We start from the raw sequence: 20,588 nt of genomic DNA, 5'->3' as shown, positions 1-20,588 counted from the left end.
GAACCCGTGGCCGCGGGCCCGACCTCGACCCCGACCTCCACCCCGGCCGCTGCTATGATTCGCCCACGATCCCGCTGCGGGGTCCGCACGATCCCAAAACACTCTCCGCGGGTCTGGGTGTGCGGGTCTGGGTTCTGCGCCCCGTGAAGTCTCTCTTGTGATTTGTTCTCTTGTCCTAAAAATTCCTTCTCCACCCCGAGCCGTCCAGGGCTGCGCGGTCCAGTGGGTGGCCAACCAGCCACTTGTGGCTCTTGAGCCCGTGCCAGGTGGTGACTGAGAAACTGAATTTTTCGTCTTATTTGATTGTAATTAACTATTTCAAAACCAGCAGGGTCCAGGTTGAGATGTGCTGTGTAAAACACCCACTGTATTTAAAAAGAGCACCGTAATAAGAATGCAGAATATCTCATGCATTTTTAAATAGTCATTACACACTGAAATAATATTTTGGATATATCGAGTTAAATAAAACATTACTTTTACTTTTTTTTTTTATAAAAGAAATGTGGCTACTAGAAAAATTTAAATTATTGATGTAGATGGTATTCTATTTTTGTATTTCTGCTCTAGGTTTCAATCTGAGTTTCCTGACTCCACTCCAGGGCCCAGAGGTTGGGGACACTGCTATCAGTGGAAACGGGGATGTATGTGGGGAAAGGCCCTGACCCTCACGGATCAAGCCCACAGGGTCTCTGGACAGGTCAGCTAGCCTCACCGGGTCAACCAGGAGGCATCCTGAAGGAGCCCCAGGTGGCAGGATGAGGCTCACAGAGACCCAGGTGCCCACAGACCCAGTTGAGCACAGAAAGTTGTCTATGACCTGAAGATATAGGTCCATCCAGCATGGGTCATGCCACACACTGTGTGCCCAGGTCTCTTGGCACCTCACAAGGAGTTAGTGCAAAGTGGGGCCAAGGCCTGGTTTACTTTCTGAGGGGCTTCTAGGGCCAGTGTGAGGATGGCATGGGGAAGCCCCCAGGGGTCACAGCTCATGGTGGTTATCTCTGCAAGAGAGTGCTGTGGAAGACCTTCATGGGTCTCTGGAATGTCCTTTTGTTAGCAGCACAGAATTCTTTGGAGGAAATCTGTAGAAGTACATCTTTTAAAAGCTTAGCTTTACTTTAATGTACACTTTTACTTGCACATTCGCAGGTACCTGACCCACTGTTTACAGAGCTGGGGAGAACTGAATTTGGCCTGAAGCTTCTCAAAGCGAGCTGCTTGCTCAGCGCTGGCTGACCTGGGTGATAGGAACCGAGGGAAGGGGAGCTGAGTGAGATCGGAAGGCCAGGACCCACCAGCAGTCCAGCCGCCCCTTCCCAAGTTAATCATCAATGATGGGGTGGCCAGAAGGGCCAATTTTTTCTTTTAGGGAGGTCAAGTCTGTTCTTGCCACCCCGAGTCATTTGACACTAGAAGCCAAGTTTGAGCCCCAAAGTGCTCTGAGGAGCCCAGGTTCACAGAAGTGCCCCGACCCTTTTGAAAAATAAACATCCTTCATTATATGGGTCTACACCCACACTTGCACACACACACCCCACACACACAGTGAGAGGGGACATGATCCGGCTCCTTTTTGTGTAACTGCAGTTCTGAGTGCACAAACCCTGTAACGTGAGGCACTGGGGGGCAGGCTTGGCCCCAGGTAGATTGTCCCAGGCTCACTGGGGTGTCTGAATCCCTGAGAAGCCTGTGAGCTCCCCCTAAACAAGGCTGCTTGGTCTGTCAAGTGGCTCCCAGGACTGCAGGACCTTGCAGATCCAACGACTGTGGGAGCCAGACAAATGCCCTTTGCTGTGGTACTAGGTGGAGAGCAGAAAACACCAGGGTCCAGTGTCACAGAAATCTATTCCCTGAGGCAGAGAGCAGCCTTTGGAGATAAGAGTTTAAAGCAAGCATAAGGGGCTCTGAGCCCATAACTTTCTGTTCCAGGACAGTATACTTCCGAAACCCAGCATTCCCTTCTCAGGAAAGGGGCAGCGCCTCAGGCAGGCACCAAGAGCCCCCTGCCACTCAGGAAGCAACTGGACTGAGGCTGAGAAGTAAGTGATGCTGGGTGAGACTATGGCGGGCAGGGACCCAGCACTGGATGCTCTGAGACTCTCCTTGTGGCGTTTTTTACAGCAGCTGCCTGTGTGGTTATCAATAGGATGCTGGTTCACATCACCCTTAATTCTTTCAGCTCGAAAATGGGTGCTCTGAACTCCTGGTCTTTAGGTCCAAAACCTCTAACCTCTGGTCTTGAAACCTTGGTGTTTTCTCAGGTCGAGACATCTTCTTCTCTCAGGATACTAAGATATGATATCATTTCAGAGTCCAGATGGAGTTGTGAGTCATAAAATGTCAGTCAAAGCCTATTAGTTTAGGGACTTGATGTTACAAATGAACCTGAGGTCCACGGAGCTCAAGGCCACAGAGCTGGTTTCAACAGACGAGATGGGACCAGGACTCACAGCTGGTCCAGTTCTTCGGTCCCCTACTCCCCTGGCTGAGAAGTTAGCGAGCTGTCAGAGCCGGCTGTCAACTGTTTTGTCTCTGAGCACTGCGGGCAGCCAGGGGAGCTGGAGATGCTTGCTGGCACCAGAGCAGGGTTCCTAGGTGGTCTTGCCCTCCTCTCTGGTAGATAAAAAGCTGTGCCTACAGTTGAATGCACTGGGATGCAGTGAAGAAAAAAAGAAGTGTGGGGGAGATGAGTAAGGAGAAAACAGTGCAAGAGAGTTGGGGGGACAAGGGCATGTCACCAAAGGAAAACTCTTCCCTTTGTCTGAAGGGTCTTCGAACTTAATCCAGCATAGGACAAATGAGGAAACATCGCCACCTGCTGGCCGACGTGGGCAAGTGCTGTAGAAAAAGAGCTGAAATGTCCGGCTAATCCACTGATCAGCTTCCGACCCAACACCCACTGCTTCCTCCCTTCCTTGTTGAGGCAGATGAGCCCTGGCAGGAAGCTGTACTGCCTGTGAACTCCAGGCCAAGGGGGTGCCTTTTGCTCAGCATGAGTTAACAGGGTCTAGAGGTCTGGGCTGAAGAGCAACACAGGAGCCACGCCTGCTGAATCACGTGGGGTTAGGCCGGGTCCTCCAGCCTACAGAATAGATGGTTTTTCAAGACGTTAGTAGAGAAGCCTCAAAGACAGCCCCGTTTATAGCCGGTAGTCACCTGACACTCCAGGCGTAGGGACAGGGCTCTGTAGGCAGCTTCTACTGTCTACACACGACCCTCCCTTCCCAAACTAACCCAGTCATCTGCCTTGTAAGAAATTCTCAGTTAAAAAAAAAAAAAAAGTCAATGTCTGCTGCTCAAAGGAGCCAGATGAACAGGGCAGATGTTTTTTAAAAAATTGGGATCAGTAATCACAGGGGCTATTATCTTATTGATCAAGGTCCAGCCATTTGCCAAGGTATATACACATTTTATTTAAAAAAAGTTTACAGTTTTTCATTATACACAACTATTAAGAGGTTATAGTCAGAAGAGGCATTTGTCCTGTTGACAGACGTGCCCACTAGATCATCACAATGCAAGGAGAAAGGTGGGAGGGAGGACAGGGGGCAAGGAAAAAATAAGTGATAAAAAGCTTAGATTTCAATTAAGGGCTGGTAAATCCCTTTTATCTCTTCAAGTATCACACAATATGTACCAAATACAATCAGTAAATAACGGCCATTTCTTCCCAAGCCCACAGCCAAGACAATTATTTGCTGACTTAAGAGAGTCCTGGCCTTTCCTCAGGTGAGTGGAGAACCTGCACCCCTTCCCCAATGGGCCTCCACTCCATCCAGTCCCTAATGGAATCTCCAAGGTGTTCAGTGGCCAGAGAAAATATGAACATGGATTCAGAAGTCCAAAGAAACGCAGGTCTGCGTCCAATCAGAAATGATTTTATTTCAGTCAGTAAGGCCGTGAACCCAGGCAGGAAGATATGAGATGAATAAAACTCTTACTAACTTTTGTTAATGGCTTTTACCTTTCTGATTGAGTCCCCAGAACACAGAAGGGTCACATGCCATTTAAAAATCAAACACGAGTTCCCAGAAAGTTGGTGTCTAACAACTTCATCATGGAGGCTAGCAGAGGATCTGTTTTTCATGATTCTCAGCCACCCCAACAGGACGCCTAATAAAAAGGAAGTGTCAGGTCAAGGCCAACTAGGGCTTCTGGGAGCCTTGTGAGGGGGAAAGAAAGATTGCTTCAGAGGGAGATACTCTTCTGGAGCTTAGATCAGCCTGTTGGCAATTAGAACCGCTTTTGGAGTGGAAGAAAAATGTTAGGTACTGGAGAGATATATGGCAACTTCTGATAATTATCTCACTAATATCAAACGCTGGTAACCTGCACAGTAACCTCAAGGAGGGCGATACAATTGACGAAAACGCATAAATGCCAGTGTCTAGGTTGGCTACCATAAAATGCAGCCCGTGAGGCCCCAGTGCTGGGGAGGCTGGAGGGCAGTGGGCCGTGGTGCGGCCATCTCATCTGTTGTGTTTGGTGAGAGATGGAGCTCAGTCATTTGAACAGGGGCAAAGAATGCTTTGTGCTGATAAACCACCAGGTAGGATTTCAAAAGTGAGGGGTACTAAAGAAGGGGAGGGAAACCTGCCGGAAGCAGCTCTGATCTACCACTACCACCTTTAAAAATGTGCAGCCTTCCTGAGGGGCTCTGGATGCTTCTCAAGAGTGTTGCGATGGGACAACGTGGAAAAAAGCTTTTGGTGTCATACCACCCCTTGCTCCAGACTCACTTGACCATCTGTTATTGGGGGCCTAGAGTCCTCAGAATCACAGCCAGACCCTCTTCCAGCTTCCTCTCCTACCTCTCTCAGGCACTGGGAAGGGACAAAAGTTAGTGTAAAAAGGGAGTCTGTTCAGCTTATCAAAAGGCAGTTTCCCCGTGGAGAGGAAAAGCTTCACACAGAGCCCAACACATGCACGGGACCCAGGTTAGTGCCCAGAAAGCACAGGCTTGAACAGAAGGCGGGGGGGTTCAGCGTGACGCGGGCAGCTATTCCAGGAGCTTCCAGTGCTCACAGAGAAGCCTAAGGGCACCGTCACCACACAGACTTGGGTGGGCGCACACGCACACGTGCACACACACACACTGCAGCCATACTCGTACCAGCTTCTGAACCCCTGCAGCCGCCCCCAACAAATCTCCAACTGGGAAATTCTGCACCACCAGACTCCTAATGCCGGTGCTCTCGAGTGCAGCGAGCTGGTGTCTTTTTGTTAGATCAACATGGATTTAAGTTGGGGAGGAGAGCTGTGGCACTGCTCGCGAACCTTCCCTAAACTTGCTTCTGCTAGTTTTGTTTCTTTGTTTTCTGACAAGATTAAAAGCAATTTTTATCTGGACATTATTTTTTTTTTTCCGAAAGGTAATTAGAACACTATTGTTTATACAATATTGAAAAAATACAATTTTTTATTGTTTGAACTCAAATCACCACCCAGCACTTTAAGCCTACCCTAAGTCGCACCTACAGATTACGGTTATAGCACAAGCAAACTGCTAATTCAGCAGGTAAGCAAGTTAGTGCCAGCAGAGACCCTCCCTCCCCCGAAGTAATGAGAAGACAACGTGCTAGATAAGAGTTAAAGTACACCATTACATGTTAAATAGTTAATACTACCCTTCCAACAAGCCACAAATGCTAGAGAGAGAACTCAGTACGTGAACTAACCACAGCCCTACTTAACTGCACTTTTTTTTTTTTAAAAGAAAACCTTTTGCTTCATGCCCGTAATTGACGTAAGTAAATTATTTGCTTTTTATTCAGGAAAATAATCATGCTAAAAGCAGGTTGTACTTTATATAGATTTTCAAAGAAAAGACTGATTGTGCTTTCTGAATAAAAAAGATAGGGTATCTTCCAACCTCAATGACTCATATCTTGTGGAATATAGCACTTCTAAAACTAAAAACACACATCAAAAAGAAAGATTAAACTTTCCCAGTAGGACATTCAAAAATCATCTTTAGAAGATTTTAGGATTGGCTGATTCTGCTATTGTCCTATTGGTTGTGGCAAAAAACAAAAGTCCACAGAGCTACTGTCTGAAGTTCTCCAAATTCAGCAGGCAACACTCGGATCTGAAAGAAACTCTGCCAGCAACCTGGACACATGGTTAGCTGAGTAAACATTTGATTAGCAGGCATTGAAACTGTCTGATTTCCTTTTAACATACACAGGAGAGAAAATTCTCTTCCCTCAAAACCTGTTCTACATCGTATTTCTGAATCCTTTCCTCCTATTCAGTCTCACTCAGGGGGAAAAAAAAAAAAAAAAGCTGTTTTTCCCATGGAGAGTCACTTTGGGTACAAGAACCTTTATTTGTTCCAATTATTACTCATTATAAATTTAGAATGTGTGCTGGGTCTACAATACCCGTTTCCCATTTCCACAGGCAGATGATGACCAGGCTACTGTCAAGAGTGCCAGCAGAAGGGAACATAAAGTCAAAGCGTGAGCAAGAGGACCCAGGAGGCACAGCCGCCAGCAGGGTCTTCTCCCGAGTCTAACAGTCCGCTGAGCGGCTGTCCAAGGGGGAGGCCATCTCTTGGAAGGTGAAGATTAAATGTGCAACCTAAGCACGATGCACACACACGCACACACACCAAAATTTAAAAAAAGAAAAAAAAAAAACCACCACCAACAACCCGAAACCTTGAAACAAAACCCCCCACGAGCACCCTCAAAGTTAAAGCTCTTAGTCCAGGGCAGCGGTCTGACAGTGGCCAACAGCACGATGAGGGCAGACTCTGCCGCAGGAGAGGAAACTTCTTCCCAGTCACTTTTCTCCTCCTGTCCTGTCCTCTCAAAAAATGGTCTGGAATATAAGTTCTACCCCAAAGAAAAAATAATCAGATTCAGCAAAACCATTTCCAAAAGGTTCTCCAAAGCAAAAAAACACAAAACACTTGTGGCTGCAGGGCCTGGTAGCAAGAAGGGCAGAAATCTACATATAAAAATGTACTTAAAATCCAAGTCGAAAAAAATCGTTTTAAGTTTCAATACTCCAATGAGCTCCCTGTTTTATATTGTTACTCCACAGAAGTGGGGCCACCTGGGATGCACAGGAAGGAGCAGCTCTGATCCTAACGTGGCTGGCTCTAAATGCTCCCACAGCAGGCCTTTTCCTCCCCAATTTTTTCCTTTCCGTTTTGAAAAAGCACTATTCTATCTTCACGTCCGAGAGCTGGTTGGTTTTGGTTTGTTTCTTTGGAACCATCAATAAAAGAAGCAACTTTTTCCTGTTATTTTGACTCAGGCCTATCTATCAGAGCGGCTATTCCTTTTGACAGTTCAGTAGCACACAGGCTGACTTGGCCAAATGGACTTATCAATGCATGCATTCGGACCGCATATTGCTACCAAAATGGAATGTGGGAATATGCTATGCACCTCAGGTTGAGAAATGACCAAGAAATCAAGATCTAAAGGGTGATATATAATATATATATATCAATGCTATTATTCATAAAAACCTTGTTTAGTAATAAAAAAAATTGCTTTGTTTAAATATGAATATTATAGTCTGCTTCTCATGGTTAGGAAATAATAGTCTTTCTGAAAAGCAGGTGCTTTTTCTACTACAACTCCATATCCTGGGCCTCGTCTTCCGAAAAGTCAGACATAGAACTCTCCGATGAGCTGTCTCCAGTGCCCTCTTCCTGCTCTTTCAGTGCCTCCTCCGTTGCATATTTCTGGATGTACTCTGCACAGGGGGTGGGGAAGAGAAAACACAGTAAGCGGGCGGGCACGTGCTTCAGTGACCCCCAAAGCTGCTGAGTCCAAGGGAGCCTCACGCTCTCCCTGTGCTGCAGGGGTGGGGGGACAGACAGACAAAGATGACAGTTATTACAGTCACTAGACTATAAGCAAAGGGGAAAATTGCACAGGGAGATGTCTTTGGATGTTATGCATTTTGCCCCCTTGGTGAGAGAGGCAGAGCTGAACACTTGATTTGCAGGGGAGTAGACACTGCACCACCCTCAAGTCTCCCGTGGGCCATCACCTCCCCCGTGGGCATGTAGGAGATAGCTGACCACCGCTGGCATCGGCAGCAAGGCTCAGGACAGCTGGCACACGTCCCGGACCCTGTCCTCCAGCCAGGGTGCTCTCCCTCTCTCCTTGCTGTCTACTGATATGGCTGCACTCCTCCCAACTTGGTGGACCAGGGAAATGCAAACCCCACACTTTCTTTTTACTTCCTATATTCATAAAACTATTCACCGCTCCCCCCTTCCCCGGACAGAACAGGGCTAATTATGATTTCATAGTCATGTATAAGGAAATCCCCCATCATTTTTTAGGGTTGCAGTTATGTAATTACAGTCAGCCCAAATCTATTATTTTAGAAGTAGGTTTTAGTCTAAACAGATCCTGCCTGTCAGGTTTTGAAGCAGCGGGTGAAAACAGTCTCTCGATCTGCTCAGGAATGAGCTGCTATCTGGGGACACAGAGAGCCTGAGTGTGACTTCACCACTTATTCATTTATTTACCTGAAGATTTACGTTGTTGTAGCCTAGGCTGAATCTGCTGGTTCAAAAAATGTTAAGAAGTTTGAATAAACAAACTTTTCCTAAAAGCTCCAGGTGCAGACGGTTTTCAAGTAAACAGCCTACGCATAATGTGAAAGGGCAGGACAGACTCCCACCCAGAAAAACACGTCCTCACGTCCGTATGCTGGCTGTTCCCCCTCCGGAGTGGTGGCGGTGAGGAGAGAAGGTAAATGGGCCAAGTCTGAATGATTCGGTGCAGGGCCAGGGAAAAGTATTGTTTATATTTTCAAAGGATTGTTTTAAAAAAAAATAAAAGAAAAGAAAGAAGAGTATGTGACAGAGACCGTATGTGACCAAATCTGGGCCTTAACAGAAAAAGTTTGCAGGGTTCTGACTTACACCCCTACAGATTCATTACAATGAAATTTCATGCTGAAAACAGGATTTCAAAAGCCCCTGGCTAGGTAGGAATCTGCCTTAATTCTTCTTAGTGTGAGAGAAACGTTTACTAAAGTCTTAGAAATTTTATTTTTACTCTCTGATGGGCTGGCTATTTTGTTTCTTTGTAGAAAGAAGTTGCTGCATAGTGACATTGCTCTCGGACACTGTAATTCCACACTATCAGTGCATTCAAGGAGACCATCCTGTATTAAGGGCTTACTGGGAGGAGGCTTTTCAGGAGACAGAGAAATGCAGAGCAAGGTCACTGATGAGCAGGAGACACACAAAAAAGCAGTTAGGTAGGGGGTTCAGTGCCAGGCAAAGGGATGCGGGAGGAAGGGACTGTGATCCTGGAGAGCCAGGAAGGCAGTATCTGCCCTGAACCTTCAAGCAGCTCCTTGAAGCAGCACAGGAGATGCCACCCCAGGGGAAAGGCGTAGACAGCCCTGCCCCAAGCATGGGGAGGAGGAAGTGGCGGGGATGTCGAGACACATTCAGACAGAACTACGTTTGTTTTTTCTTTTAAAAAATCTGAAGCAAACAAGGCAAAAGGTACAGGTTTTGCTACAGTTGGATAGTGGGTACATAGTTAAGTTATTCTGCTTTTCTGCATGGTTGAAAACTCTCTGACCAACTACGGAAGCAGATACAGTTGGGTATCCGAAACTCTTCAGAAAGCTCCAGTGGTGCCCCGTCCTACAGACAGTTCAGTATCTACAAGATAAAACAGCACCAACTAACTATGAATCATGCACACGGTAAGAAAGGTTACACTTACCTACGCTGACTGAAGCAGTAAGGGGTGAATTAGCTTCCTAATGGGTAGGTGGAGTGGAGCGGTGAACAGAGACACCGAATGGAAGTCTGGGATGGGCAAAGTTCTCAGAAAGGCAAGGGTTTGTAAAAATACCACAGCTGCAGGGAGGGAAATGTGTCTTGAGAAAAACCCAAATGATTAAGAAGAGAGGAGGTCACAGATTTAGCAGAAGAGAGGAAGAGAAGCTAAAGCTAGACTCCATGAGTTTCAGGGAAGGAACCGAGAAGTTTGAAAATTAAGGGAAATAAACAGCAGGACTCTAAAGGAGTCCACAGGAGCAGAAGAAGGCTTTTGACACGGGGAGACCTCTGACAGTCTGGGGATGGTGGGGAACCAGGAGGAGGAGGAAGACTAACAGTGCTAAGAGGAAGGGGATAAATGGAGAACAAGATCATGTTGGTGGGGGGACTGGGTCTGAGAAATAAGACAGGATCTCCTATGTTCCTATAGGAGGAACCAGAAAAGATGGGGATATATAAGGTAAATTTATATACCTATAAATATATATATATACCTTTAAATATATATATGTATGAAGGTACAGTAGGAAGCTGGGGTGCGCTCAGGTCTGGTAGTCATGATCTTCTCAGGTTACTAAGGAACACAAAGTGAGACTAATGTTTTGGATCTAGAGCCCCCTAAGCTGGAGCTTGCTGCTCAAAGATAAAAAAAGGAAGTTAGGTTCCTATAGCAGATATGTACTAAAACGGGAAAAGTGCTAAACAGAGAGGCATAATGACTGTAAGAACTATAGAAATATGCTCGGCAGAGATATCTGTGGGTTGCAGACACTAAGTGATTCTTATGTCAAAATAATACAGTCTCGTAACAGAATTTTATCTGGTTGAAAAGGAAAAACATGTTTTCTTGAAATATATGTTTCTTTAGCTATGTCAATATTCTGGCTACATAAATTAGATATTAATTGGCAAAGCACTTGAGACTTAGGTAAGTTAATGAGAGTAGATTTATTTGTATTTTATTTCAACACAAAGTACCAAATACCCTAAGAGACTAGGGAAGAATGAGAAAACGAAGGAAAAATACTGTTCAACAAATAGCCCCAGATGAGCCCATCTGTCTCATACTTTCACATTTGAGACTGAACACCTATGCATTCTGGGCTCTCAAATTATTTCTACTGCCATCGCTTGCAAATGTACTCAGAGGGGCTGGCCACTTTGCAGAAGCTCCTATTCTGAGCAGCTCTGCAGATGAACAAGTCAAGCTAAAAACTGGGTAAAAACCAATGCCTGCCATTTGTTAAGAGCCTGTTTTCATGGACTTTGAAGGCCTCTCCTTTCTTGTAGAACTTTATGTATCTAGACCTTCCACTACGACAGTTCTCAAACATCTAAGAGACAAAAGAATGTGATGAATGCCAGTAACCCAGTGTGTCGCTTTAGCGGCTCTCTCACAACCCCACCTTCATTCTAATGAGACTCGTGTCCCGTTCGCACGTACGCTTAAGAACGGGAAAACAGGATTCTAAGTCTTGAAGGATGAGCCACTACCACTGGCACAGATCTCAGCTTCAACAGCACATTCTCAAGTTTTGATAGAAAAATCCACAGCACTAAAGCACTGGGACAAATCCCTGCAGCAGAGAGAAAAGTACCTTAGATGTAAACTTCCCCAAATGCAAGCAAGCCAGTATGGGAACAAGAAAAGAGTTCTTGGGTAGTTGGGTAATTTTTAATCAACGGGTAAAATGATATAATAAAAAAAAAAGGCTAATGATGAATTCAATAATTATTCCCCAACTCTCAAAGTTAACTGATGTCCTGAAAGGCCAAGATGATTTCATGTATTTCAAAAATGTGAGATTATGCCTTTCAATTAATACTTTACCCTCAAGTAAATTTTCTAAATTACAAGACAAGAAGAAGCAAGTGAAGGCAAAAGTTCTTTCCGATAGGGGGTCACAGGGATTTCTAGCAGGGTTATGTCTGCTTCTACCCAACTGGTAAGTCTCCACTTCCTCATCCTTTGTTACTCTGCTTTCTCCTCTTCTTTGAAACCTTCCGCTTTTTAAAGGTGTCTCAGGCCCTTGAAGCTACAGAGGGTAGTGAGCTCTGCTTCAGCCCAGAGCTGTCTCTTTTTAGGCCTGAGAAAAATTATGAGTAACTAAGAAGGGTTTTTAATGATGAACACCTAACAGACTTAAGTTCTTCTGTCTCCAGGCTAAGCTATTTGCCTTACCTTTAATTTTCTGCTTGTATTCTTCTGGTCGATGGAGGTACATAGCTGCAGCGTCACCATTGAGAGGATCTATGGGGTTGGGATAGGCCAACAACTGGGGCAGGAAGGACTCAAATATATTGGTAAGATCTGAAAAACAAACAGAAGCATGCCATGTGCGTCAAGTATGCCAAGCTCACCTGAGACTCACTTGACTTCAGCAGTCAAAGCTTCTTACCTTCCAACATATTTAACTACATGGGAATTTTCCATAGAACTGTGGTCTATTACATGTGACTTATATTACATATTCGTTTCAACACCAATTTTAAAATTTAATTTGAAGAAACAGATCAAGGTACACTTGATATTCTCTATGAAAGGCAACTGTCCCAATTCTAATTCACTCCACTCTGTAAACTGTGAATTCAGAAATACTACAAGGTTTATTAAAACTTGTACCCCAACACCGTATAAGCACTCTACATTCTTACAAAGTGAGCAGTTAATTTCTTAGCATCGACATTTTCTATGATTTTGGAAATCCCCATTCTGAAAAGTATTCAAGCACCAGGTCTTATAAAAACTGAATACAATATTATGGGCCTTGACACTTACTTCAATTCTCCTAACTTCTAATGGAGGTAAATATAATCAGTTTTTCAATTATTCTGGGCAATGAGGGTAGGAACCTATATGGACCATTTAAAATCATAAACCATTGTAAGACAGGTAAGTACCAACTTCCTCCTTTTATTAATACTCACTTAAATAAACATTATTAACTCCCTCCTTGCCAGATTCAGCATGAGGTGCTGGGTGTACATGGATGACATCTACATTCACAGCAAAAGCAACAAAACCCTGCGGTTACCTAGCGCTTTATGAAGGAAGCAGGCCTTGAAAACTTCTTAGCACAGCCACGTAACTTTAGAGATGCTCTGACTTCCATCCTGTTCGCTGCTCAGTTAGCAGACAGTGGACTGTGGAACCTTAGCACTTCCATCTCTTTGCCCACTCTAAGTTAGTCACCATGTTTTATAAAAAACATTTCTGTTTCTGGAGGGAATGCTGAAGAATAGTAGCATAAGAACTACTTTTCAATTTATTCTGCTTTTTTCATGGATTTTGTTTTAGAGTGGGTGCTCTCATGCAGTATTATAAGTGAATGTTTTGTCAAGCCATGTCACTTTAGTGATTCCCAGCCAGGGGTGATTTTGCTTCCCAGCGGCCACTTTAGCAATGTCTAGAGAAATCATTGGTTGTCACAACTGTGTGGGGGAAGAAGTAGGGGAGGCTGGGGTGCCACTAGCATCTAGTGGCCAGAGGCCGGGGATGCTGCTGAAACGTCTTACAATACAGTGCACGGGGCAGCCCTCCACGATGATTATCTGGGACCAAAATGTCAACAGTGAAACACCCTGGTCTAGATAAAAGGGGTCAGCAAACTTTCAAAAAGGGCCAGAGCAAATACTAGTTTAGGCTTGGTGGGCCACACTTGGTCAGTCATAGCTACTTAACACTCAGCTCTGCCATGTAGCACAAAAGAAGCCATAGATAACTGATAAACAAATGGGTGTGGCTGTGTGCCAATAAACCTTTACATACAAAATCAGGCAGCCAACGTTTGCTGACCTCTGCTCTAGAAAAATCCTACAAGAAGCAGATTGTCCTTGTCGTTATAAGGTTAAAAAGCTGAGCACTCAAAAAACTCTATGACATCATGGATGGACTGGAATGGCATTATGTTAAGTGAAATAATTCAGACAAAGAAATACTGTATGGTTTCACATGTGGAATCTCAAAAAAAAAAAAGAAAGAGGAAGAAACAAATAGCGAACAGACTGGTGGCTGCCGGAGACAGTGGAGGTGAGGCGGGCAAAACGGCGAAGGGTGTCAAAGGCATGCGTTTTCAGCTATGGAGTAAACAAGTCCTGGGAATGTAATGCACAGCACGGTGACTACAGTTAACAGTACTGGATTGCATATTTGAAAGTTGCTAAGAGAGGGGATCTTAGAAGTTCTCATCACAAGAAAAAAAATGCTTTCATTTAGTATGTATGGTGGCTGACATTAACTAGGCTTAATGCAGTCATCATTTCTCAAATGTATAAAAACATTAAATCATGTTGTACATCTGAAATGTCATATGTCAATTATACTGCAATAAAACAAGAAACAGAAAAACAAAACAAAGCCTATAACTGCACTATTCAGCAGAACTTTCTGCGATGATGACAATGTTCTGGATCTGCTACTAATATGGTAGCCACTAGAAACGTGGCTACTAAGCACGTGAAATATAGCTGGTTTGACTGTGAGGACTTAGTTTTTCATTTTATTTAATTCTCCTTAATTTAAATAACATGTGGCTAGTAGATCCCATATTGGACAACTCAGGTCTGGAGAGTGATCTATGGAGAGTCCCATGATGGCCAAGTGTATTAGTCAGACAGTCGTATCCAACTCTTTGTGACCCCATGGACCCTGCCCACCAGGCTCCTCTGTCCATGGAATTCTCCAGGCAAGAATTTTGGAGTGGGTAGCCATTCATCCCCTTTTCCAGAGCATCTTCCCAACCAGGGGTTGGCCCTGGGGTCTCCTGCACTGCAGGCGGATTCTTTACCATCTGAGCCAATAGGGAAACCCCTAGCACAGTCCTATTCTCATGTACAGACACTGACGCAGAGCAGGTTTACCTTCAACCCCAAGTTAGGGACTCGGTATTACTGATGAGGCTAACTTTCCAAAGAACCACATTACAGTACAATTCTCACATACCAGAAAACAAATGTGGATATCCTTAGTCAAAAAAGAAAACCAAAATGATCCTCCAAGATAGCCCCAACCGTCCAGCAGGATTTTTCACTGCTATTTTTTTTTTTAAGGAAGCAACATATTTAATAAACCAACTGATGGTACGAAATCATTGAAAACTATTTGTAAAGCTCAGGGACAGAGAAAAATGCTTATGTTCTAATACTGAATAGAGAAAGTCTGTAGAATATTATGTTCTCTAGAGTTACAATGAGGTACTCAGTATGATGCACAAGAATATTTTTAAAGTTATGTCAAATTACAACAGGCTTGTAATTTCTACTTTTCACACTTCAAATAACACTTTACCTTTTTTTAACCTTTAAAAATAGCCATTTGCCTAAAATATGTACTTTCTACTTTTACATATGTTTAAAACATTTAATAAAATATGACAAGTCTGAAAAATTTTTTCCTCTCTTTATCCTTTAGTAGGTGGGTTATCAAGGCAATGGTAGAAAATGTTAAAAGGTAGGCAAATTAAGGGTAGCTTTGCGGGTAGCTCAGCTGGTAAAGAATCTGCCTGCAATGCAGGAGACCCTGGTTCGATTCCTGGAATGGGAAGATCCCCTGGAGAATGGATAGGCTACCCACTCCAGTATTCATGGGCTTCCCTGGTGGCTCAGATGGTAAAGAATCTGCCTGCAATGCGGGAGACCTGGGTTTGATCCCTGGGTTGGGAAGATCCCCTGGACTGGGCTTCCCAGGAGGTGCTCTAAAGAACCCACCTGCCAATGCAGGTAGACATAAGAGATGTGAGTTTGATCCCTGGGTCAGGAAGATCCCCTGGAGGGAGGGCACCCACTCCAGTATTCTTGCCTGGAGAATCCCATTGACAGAGGAGTCAGGCAGGCTGCAGCCTATAGGGTCGTACAGAGTTGGACACAACTGAAGTGACTTAGCACCAAGCAAACTGGGAAAAAAAACAAGGGGTGTGAACCTCGAGCTTTACAGCTTAAACAAGATCCCAGCACAGTGAAGAGTTACAATAACACTAATGATAGTAACGGTAATAGTACGGGCAGTAAGAGTTCACACTTACACAGCCCTTACTACAAGCCAGGCCCTGTAAACACTTTACATACATACTCTTCGTTTCACTACAGCCAATGAGGTAGGCACCATTACCATCTCCATTTTACATACAGGGGAAATGAGGCAAAGAGGGGTTAGGTGTCCATGGGACTGGGTTTCAAACCTGGGCTTTTGCACTATGCTGCTTCTGTTAGTGGATTAAAGGAACGTTGTTCCCAACCATGATGGCACAAGCTCCCTACATCCCTGGCCATCCCCCTCCCTGAAGGTTTTCTTTCTTGTATGTTCAAGGCCAACAGGATGGTCTCTAAGCAGAGAATGTTCAGGAGCTTCTTGGTTGAACTGTCAGCTGTTTCTTCGAGTAGCCCAGCCCCAGGAAGGAGTCATGGCCACTCACAGATACACACACATAGTAAACCGGGAGCCTCTCCTGCCACATGAGCATTCTAGGCGCCGCCCCCAGAAGAGTAACAGCTGAATGTTCCTATCAAATGGAAAAAAACAAAACAAAACAAAACCTTGAAGATTTTACTCTTTGTAAGTTCAAAAGTGTTTCAGGACTTGAGAAATATTGCAGACAACATGTCTCATATAACTAGGTGTTTCACGTGTTCCAGGAAAGACTTTATACCCTTCCCCACTACTTTTAAAGTTTTTCAAGCTATCAACAGATGGCTTTGCCTATGTATTTGTTCCAAACAAATAAAAGAACAATTACTGCTTTTTCCTTCTTGTGTCTGTTGTCTTCCTATATTAATATACGTTTGGTCCATTTTACAGAGGTGCTTAGTCACACCTCTAAAGACAGAAGAAAAGAAAAGGGAAAGTATGCAGCCCAGTTTTGGGGACGATGGCAGCTTCTGGAGGCCAAGATGCTGCGGCCACGGCCACTGCAAAGCAGCAAAGCACTCCTGAGAGCGGCTGTCAGAGCGGCTGACCACTGAGAGGGCCCTCCCCAAAGAAACATCTCTCAAACATGCAGATGTGCACAATATCTTCAAGAGAAATATTTTGGCAGGAGAGACGTAAACCATAAACCAAGTATCAAATAAAGATACTCATCTTTGGAAAAATCCATCATAATAAAATTTTTTTCCCCTAGAACTGTTAATAATAAAAAACTTTGATCAGTTCCAAAGTCTTTCAAAAAACACTGACCTTTCACTTTTTGAAAGGGAGAGAGCCAGACATGGATCACCCAATCTAGAGATTACAGTCATCTGGCTCCATTACTGGATACCTTAATTTTTAAAGCAAGTCCCAAGATCCCTGAGAAGTATGGTTTATGATGAGCAAACAGTTTTCCTTTTCCCTTGAACTAAATCAGCACTTAACAAAATGCAGTCCATTAGGACTGAGTCTTCAGCATGATCTTACAGTATTAATGTAAACAATATTACTACCTTCATAGGCTCAGTTCTGTTGTTCAGTCACTTAGTCATGTCCGACTCTTTGTGACCCCATGAACTGCACCACACCAGGCTTCCCTGTCCTTCACTATCTCCAGGAGTTTGCTCAGACTCATGTCCATTGAGTTGATGCAAGAATACTGGAGTGGGTAGCCATTCCCTTCAGGGGATCTTCCCGAGCCAGGGACTGAACCCAGGTCTCCAGTACTGCAGGCAGATTCTTCACCATCTGAGTCACCAGGGAAGCCATATAGCTCAGTTTAGGCATATAAACTAATGGTTTATAGCCATATTTAATTATAAGCAAGAGAGTTCCAGAAAAAATCTACTTCTGCTTTATTGACTACACCAAAGCCTTTGACTGTGTGGATCACAACAAACTGTGGAAAATTCTTCAAGAGATGGGAATACCAGACCACCTGATTTGTCTCCTGAGAAATCTGTATGCAGGCCAAGAAGCAACAGGTAGAACTTGACATGGAACAAAGACTGCTTCCAAATTGGGAAAGGAGTACATCAAGGTTATATATTGTCACCCTGCTTATTTAACTTATATGCAGAGTATATCATGAGAAATGCCAGGCTGGATGAAGCACAAGCTGGAATCAAGACTGCAGGGAGAAATATCAATGACCTCAGATATGCAGATGACATCACCCTTATGGCAGAAAGTGAAAAAGAACTAAAGAGCCTCTTGATGAAAGTGAAAGAGAGCGAAACAGCTGGCTTAAAACTCATTTAGAAAACTAAGATCATGGCATCTGGTCCCATCACTTCATGGCAAATAGATGGGGAAACAATGGAAACAGTGGCAGACTTTATTTTCTTGGGCTCCAAAATCACTGTAGATGGTGACTGCAGCCATGAAATTAAAAGGTGCTTGCTCCTTGGAAGAAAAGCTATGACCAACCTAGACAGTATATTAAAAAGCAGAGACATTACTTTGCCAACAAAGGTCCATCTAGTCAAAGCTATGGTTTTTCCAGTAGTCATGTATGGATGTGAGAGTTGGACCATAAAGAAAGCTGTCCACTGAAGAACTGATGTTTTTGAACTGTGGTGTTGGAGAAGACTCTTGAGAGTCCGTTGGACTGCATGAAGATCAAACCAGTCCATCCTAAAGGAAACCAGTCCTGAATATTCATTGGAAGGACTGATGCTGAAGCTGAAACTCCAATACTTTAGCCACCTGAGAACTGACTCATTGGAAAAGACCCTGATGCTGGGAAAGATTGAAGGCAGGAGGAGAAGGGGACGACAGAGGATGAGATGGTTGGATGGTATCACCAACTTGAAGGACAGACTTGAATTTGAGCAAGCTCTGGGAGTTGGTGATGAACAGGGAAGCCTGGCGTGCTGCAGTCCATGGGGTCATAAAGAGTCAGACACGACTGAGTGACTGAACCGAATTATTAAAAACACTCAAATCATACTGATCTCTCACCAAAAGCAGCAGTTACCCAACTTGGTCTAGAGCAATGATTCTTCAGCGAGTCTAGGTCCTGGATGTCCATCCATTAGAATTACCCATGGAGTTTTTCCTATGTACCCTAGGGATTCTGATTTAGGATTGGTTGGCATCAGCATGTGTGATATGTGTACAGAAATGCACCACCTACCCTACCCGCAATGACCAAATGAAAACAGTTATGTGCTGGTGGGTTCTTCAGCTCAAGAAAATGTTTAGGTCTTGGCAGCTAAGCTGCTGCAGAGGCTCTAATTTAGAGGCCCTCCCTGACCCTCTCATCATTTTTTTTTCCCTGCACACTGCTATCACCATCACTTCCTCCAAGTGGAAGCACTCCAAAAACTATAAGTAGGAAAGGCAGGTCTCTTCCTCTCTGCATCTCAATTTCTTCATCTGCAAAAAGAGAAGTATAATACCACAATTCCTTACAAGAAATATATATCTGCGGGGAGCGAGCTCCGCCCCTGGCAAAGGTCTTGAGGAAGGAGGCTTGGCATACGCAAAGGCGGGATCAAGCCTCAGGAGTCTCCCTGGAAATTCTCGAGCATCTACCCCCAAAACCAGAGTCTGCCTACTTTCTGCTTTGTGCTTTCACCTACACCCTCAGACTGTACGGGGGCTGTCCCCCACTACCTCTCTCTGAAACAAGAGTTAGCTTACAGCTCCAGTTAATTCCTGGGTGTGACAGTGTTTCAACCTACAAACTCCTTTGGAAATCCTCTAGTTTGCCTGAATAGGTTTTTCCAGCCACATGTGATTGCTCAGAGCCTCCCAACTGTGAGAGGCATGAGATGTTCTAAACTGTCTAAACACAGATTCCTTTGAGTAATTAAAAGATTGATTAGAAATTGTATTGGTGAAGGATTTTCACTTTTTGGGCCAATGTTTGCTGCTAAGTTTCCATATCCCTTACCTGCTGTGTCCCTGGCAGTGTATTGATTAATATAATTGGTGTAAATAGTAGCTTTAATGTTTGTAACCTGGGACACTTGAGTTAATTCTTTTTCTTGTTATAGCCCACCACACCTTTGCTCTGTAGGAATGCAACTTTATCTAATGCTTTTGGAGGGTGGCGCTTGACTTATCACCTTTAGAGAAAAAAAAGTTTTCTGAAGAAAGGGTCTTAAAATGTTAACAGGCCTCTGGGCCAGAAGATGATGCAAATCACCTAAGCTTTTGCATATGATAAGTTTGCAGGAAGAAAGCCTGGCTTGCTGCATGACTCTACCCCTTCCCCCATTATCCTCTATGCATAACTTAAGGTATAAAAACTATTTCGGAAAATAAAGTGCGGGCCTTGTTCACCGAAACTTGGTCTCCCCATGTCATTCTTTCTCTCACCTTCTGGCTGAATTATTCAGCCTCTTTTCTCCACTGAATTTCCTCACTGAGCTATCCTTATTCTATTACTCTTTATATCCTTAATTAACATTTAATTAAGCAGTTGTTTCCTGATCCTCGCTGACACCGTCCCCGCTTCGAATTCCCTGGATCCACCAGGGCTGGACCCCAGCACATCTCTAAAAATGATTGTAAAATAGTCTTTGAACTGCACCAAAATATTAATTTAGACTAAAGTATTAATACAAATATGCCATCTTCCCAGAAGAAGTTTCAGTTACCTGTATCCCTCAAGTGATATGTATTAAAAATTAAAATGAATCACACGCACAAAAATGTACCAATTCTTAAAGTAAAGCCACCCTACTCCAGGTGACTCACAAAAAGATGGGTACGTGGCTTAAGGCAGAAGACACACAGGAGAGGATGAATCACGTATCTCACGTTTTATTCTTGGCTGTTTATGAACCAGTGACCATAAGTTATTTCTTCTGCCTCTATTTCCTTTGAACATTAAAATGGAAACTTTTGTAAAGCATGCTGCTATCTTCAGGTTAAAACCCTGTGGATGCCAAA

The 20,588-nt window shown here is 44.0% G+C and overlaps 1 protein-coding gene across 3 annotated transcripts in view; it reads right to left on the bottom strand.

The window, feature by feature from the left end:
* Positions 1 to 3,391: 3,391 nt before the first annotated feature.
* The window catches only part of UBE2H (ubiquitin-conjugating enzyme E2H), a 101,993-nt gene continuing 84,796 nt past the window's right edge, over positions 3,392 to 20,588 (bottom strand). For all 3 annotated transcript variants that reach the window (XM_010831678.1, XM_010831680.1, XM_010831681.1), the window contains 2 exons: positions 11,964 to 12,092; positions 3,392 to 7,716 (listed from right to left, as the gene is read on the bottom strand). In XM_010831678.1, coding sequence (XP_010829980.1) covers positions 7,592 to 7,716; positions 11,964 to 12,092 — 254 coding nt within the window. In that variant the 3' untranslated portion in view covers positions 3,392 to 7,591. The remainder of the gene's footprint in view (positions 7,717 to 11,963; positions 12,093 to 20,588) is intronic.

The sequence above is a fragment of the Bison bison genome, unplaced genomic scaffold (genome assembly GCF_000754665.1).
Source record: "Bison bison bison isolate TAMUID 2011002044 unplaced genomic scaffold, Bison_UMD1.0 scf7180017864530, whole genome shotgun sequence".
NCBI lineage: Eukaryota > Metazoa > Chordata > Mammalia > Artiodactyla > Bovidae > Bison > Bison bison.
This window is presented reverse-complemented; position numbering and strand designations above follow the sequence as displayed.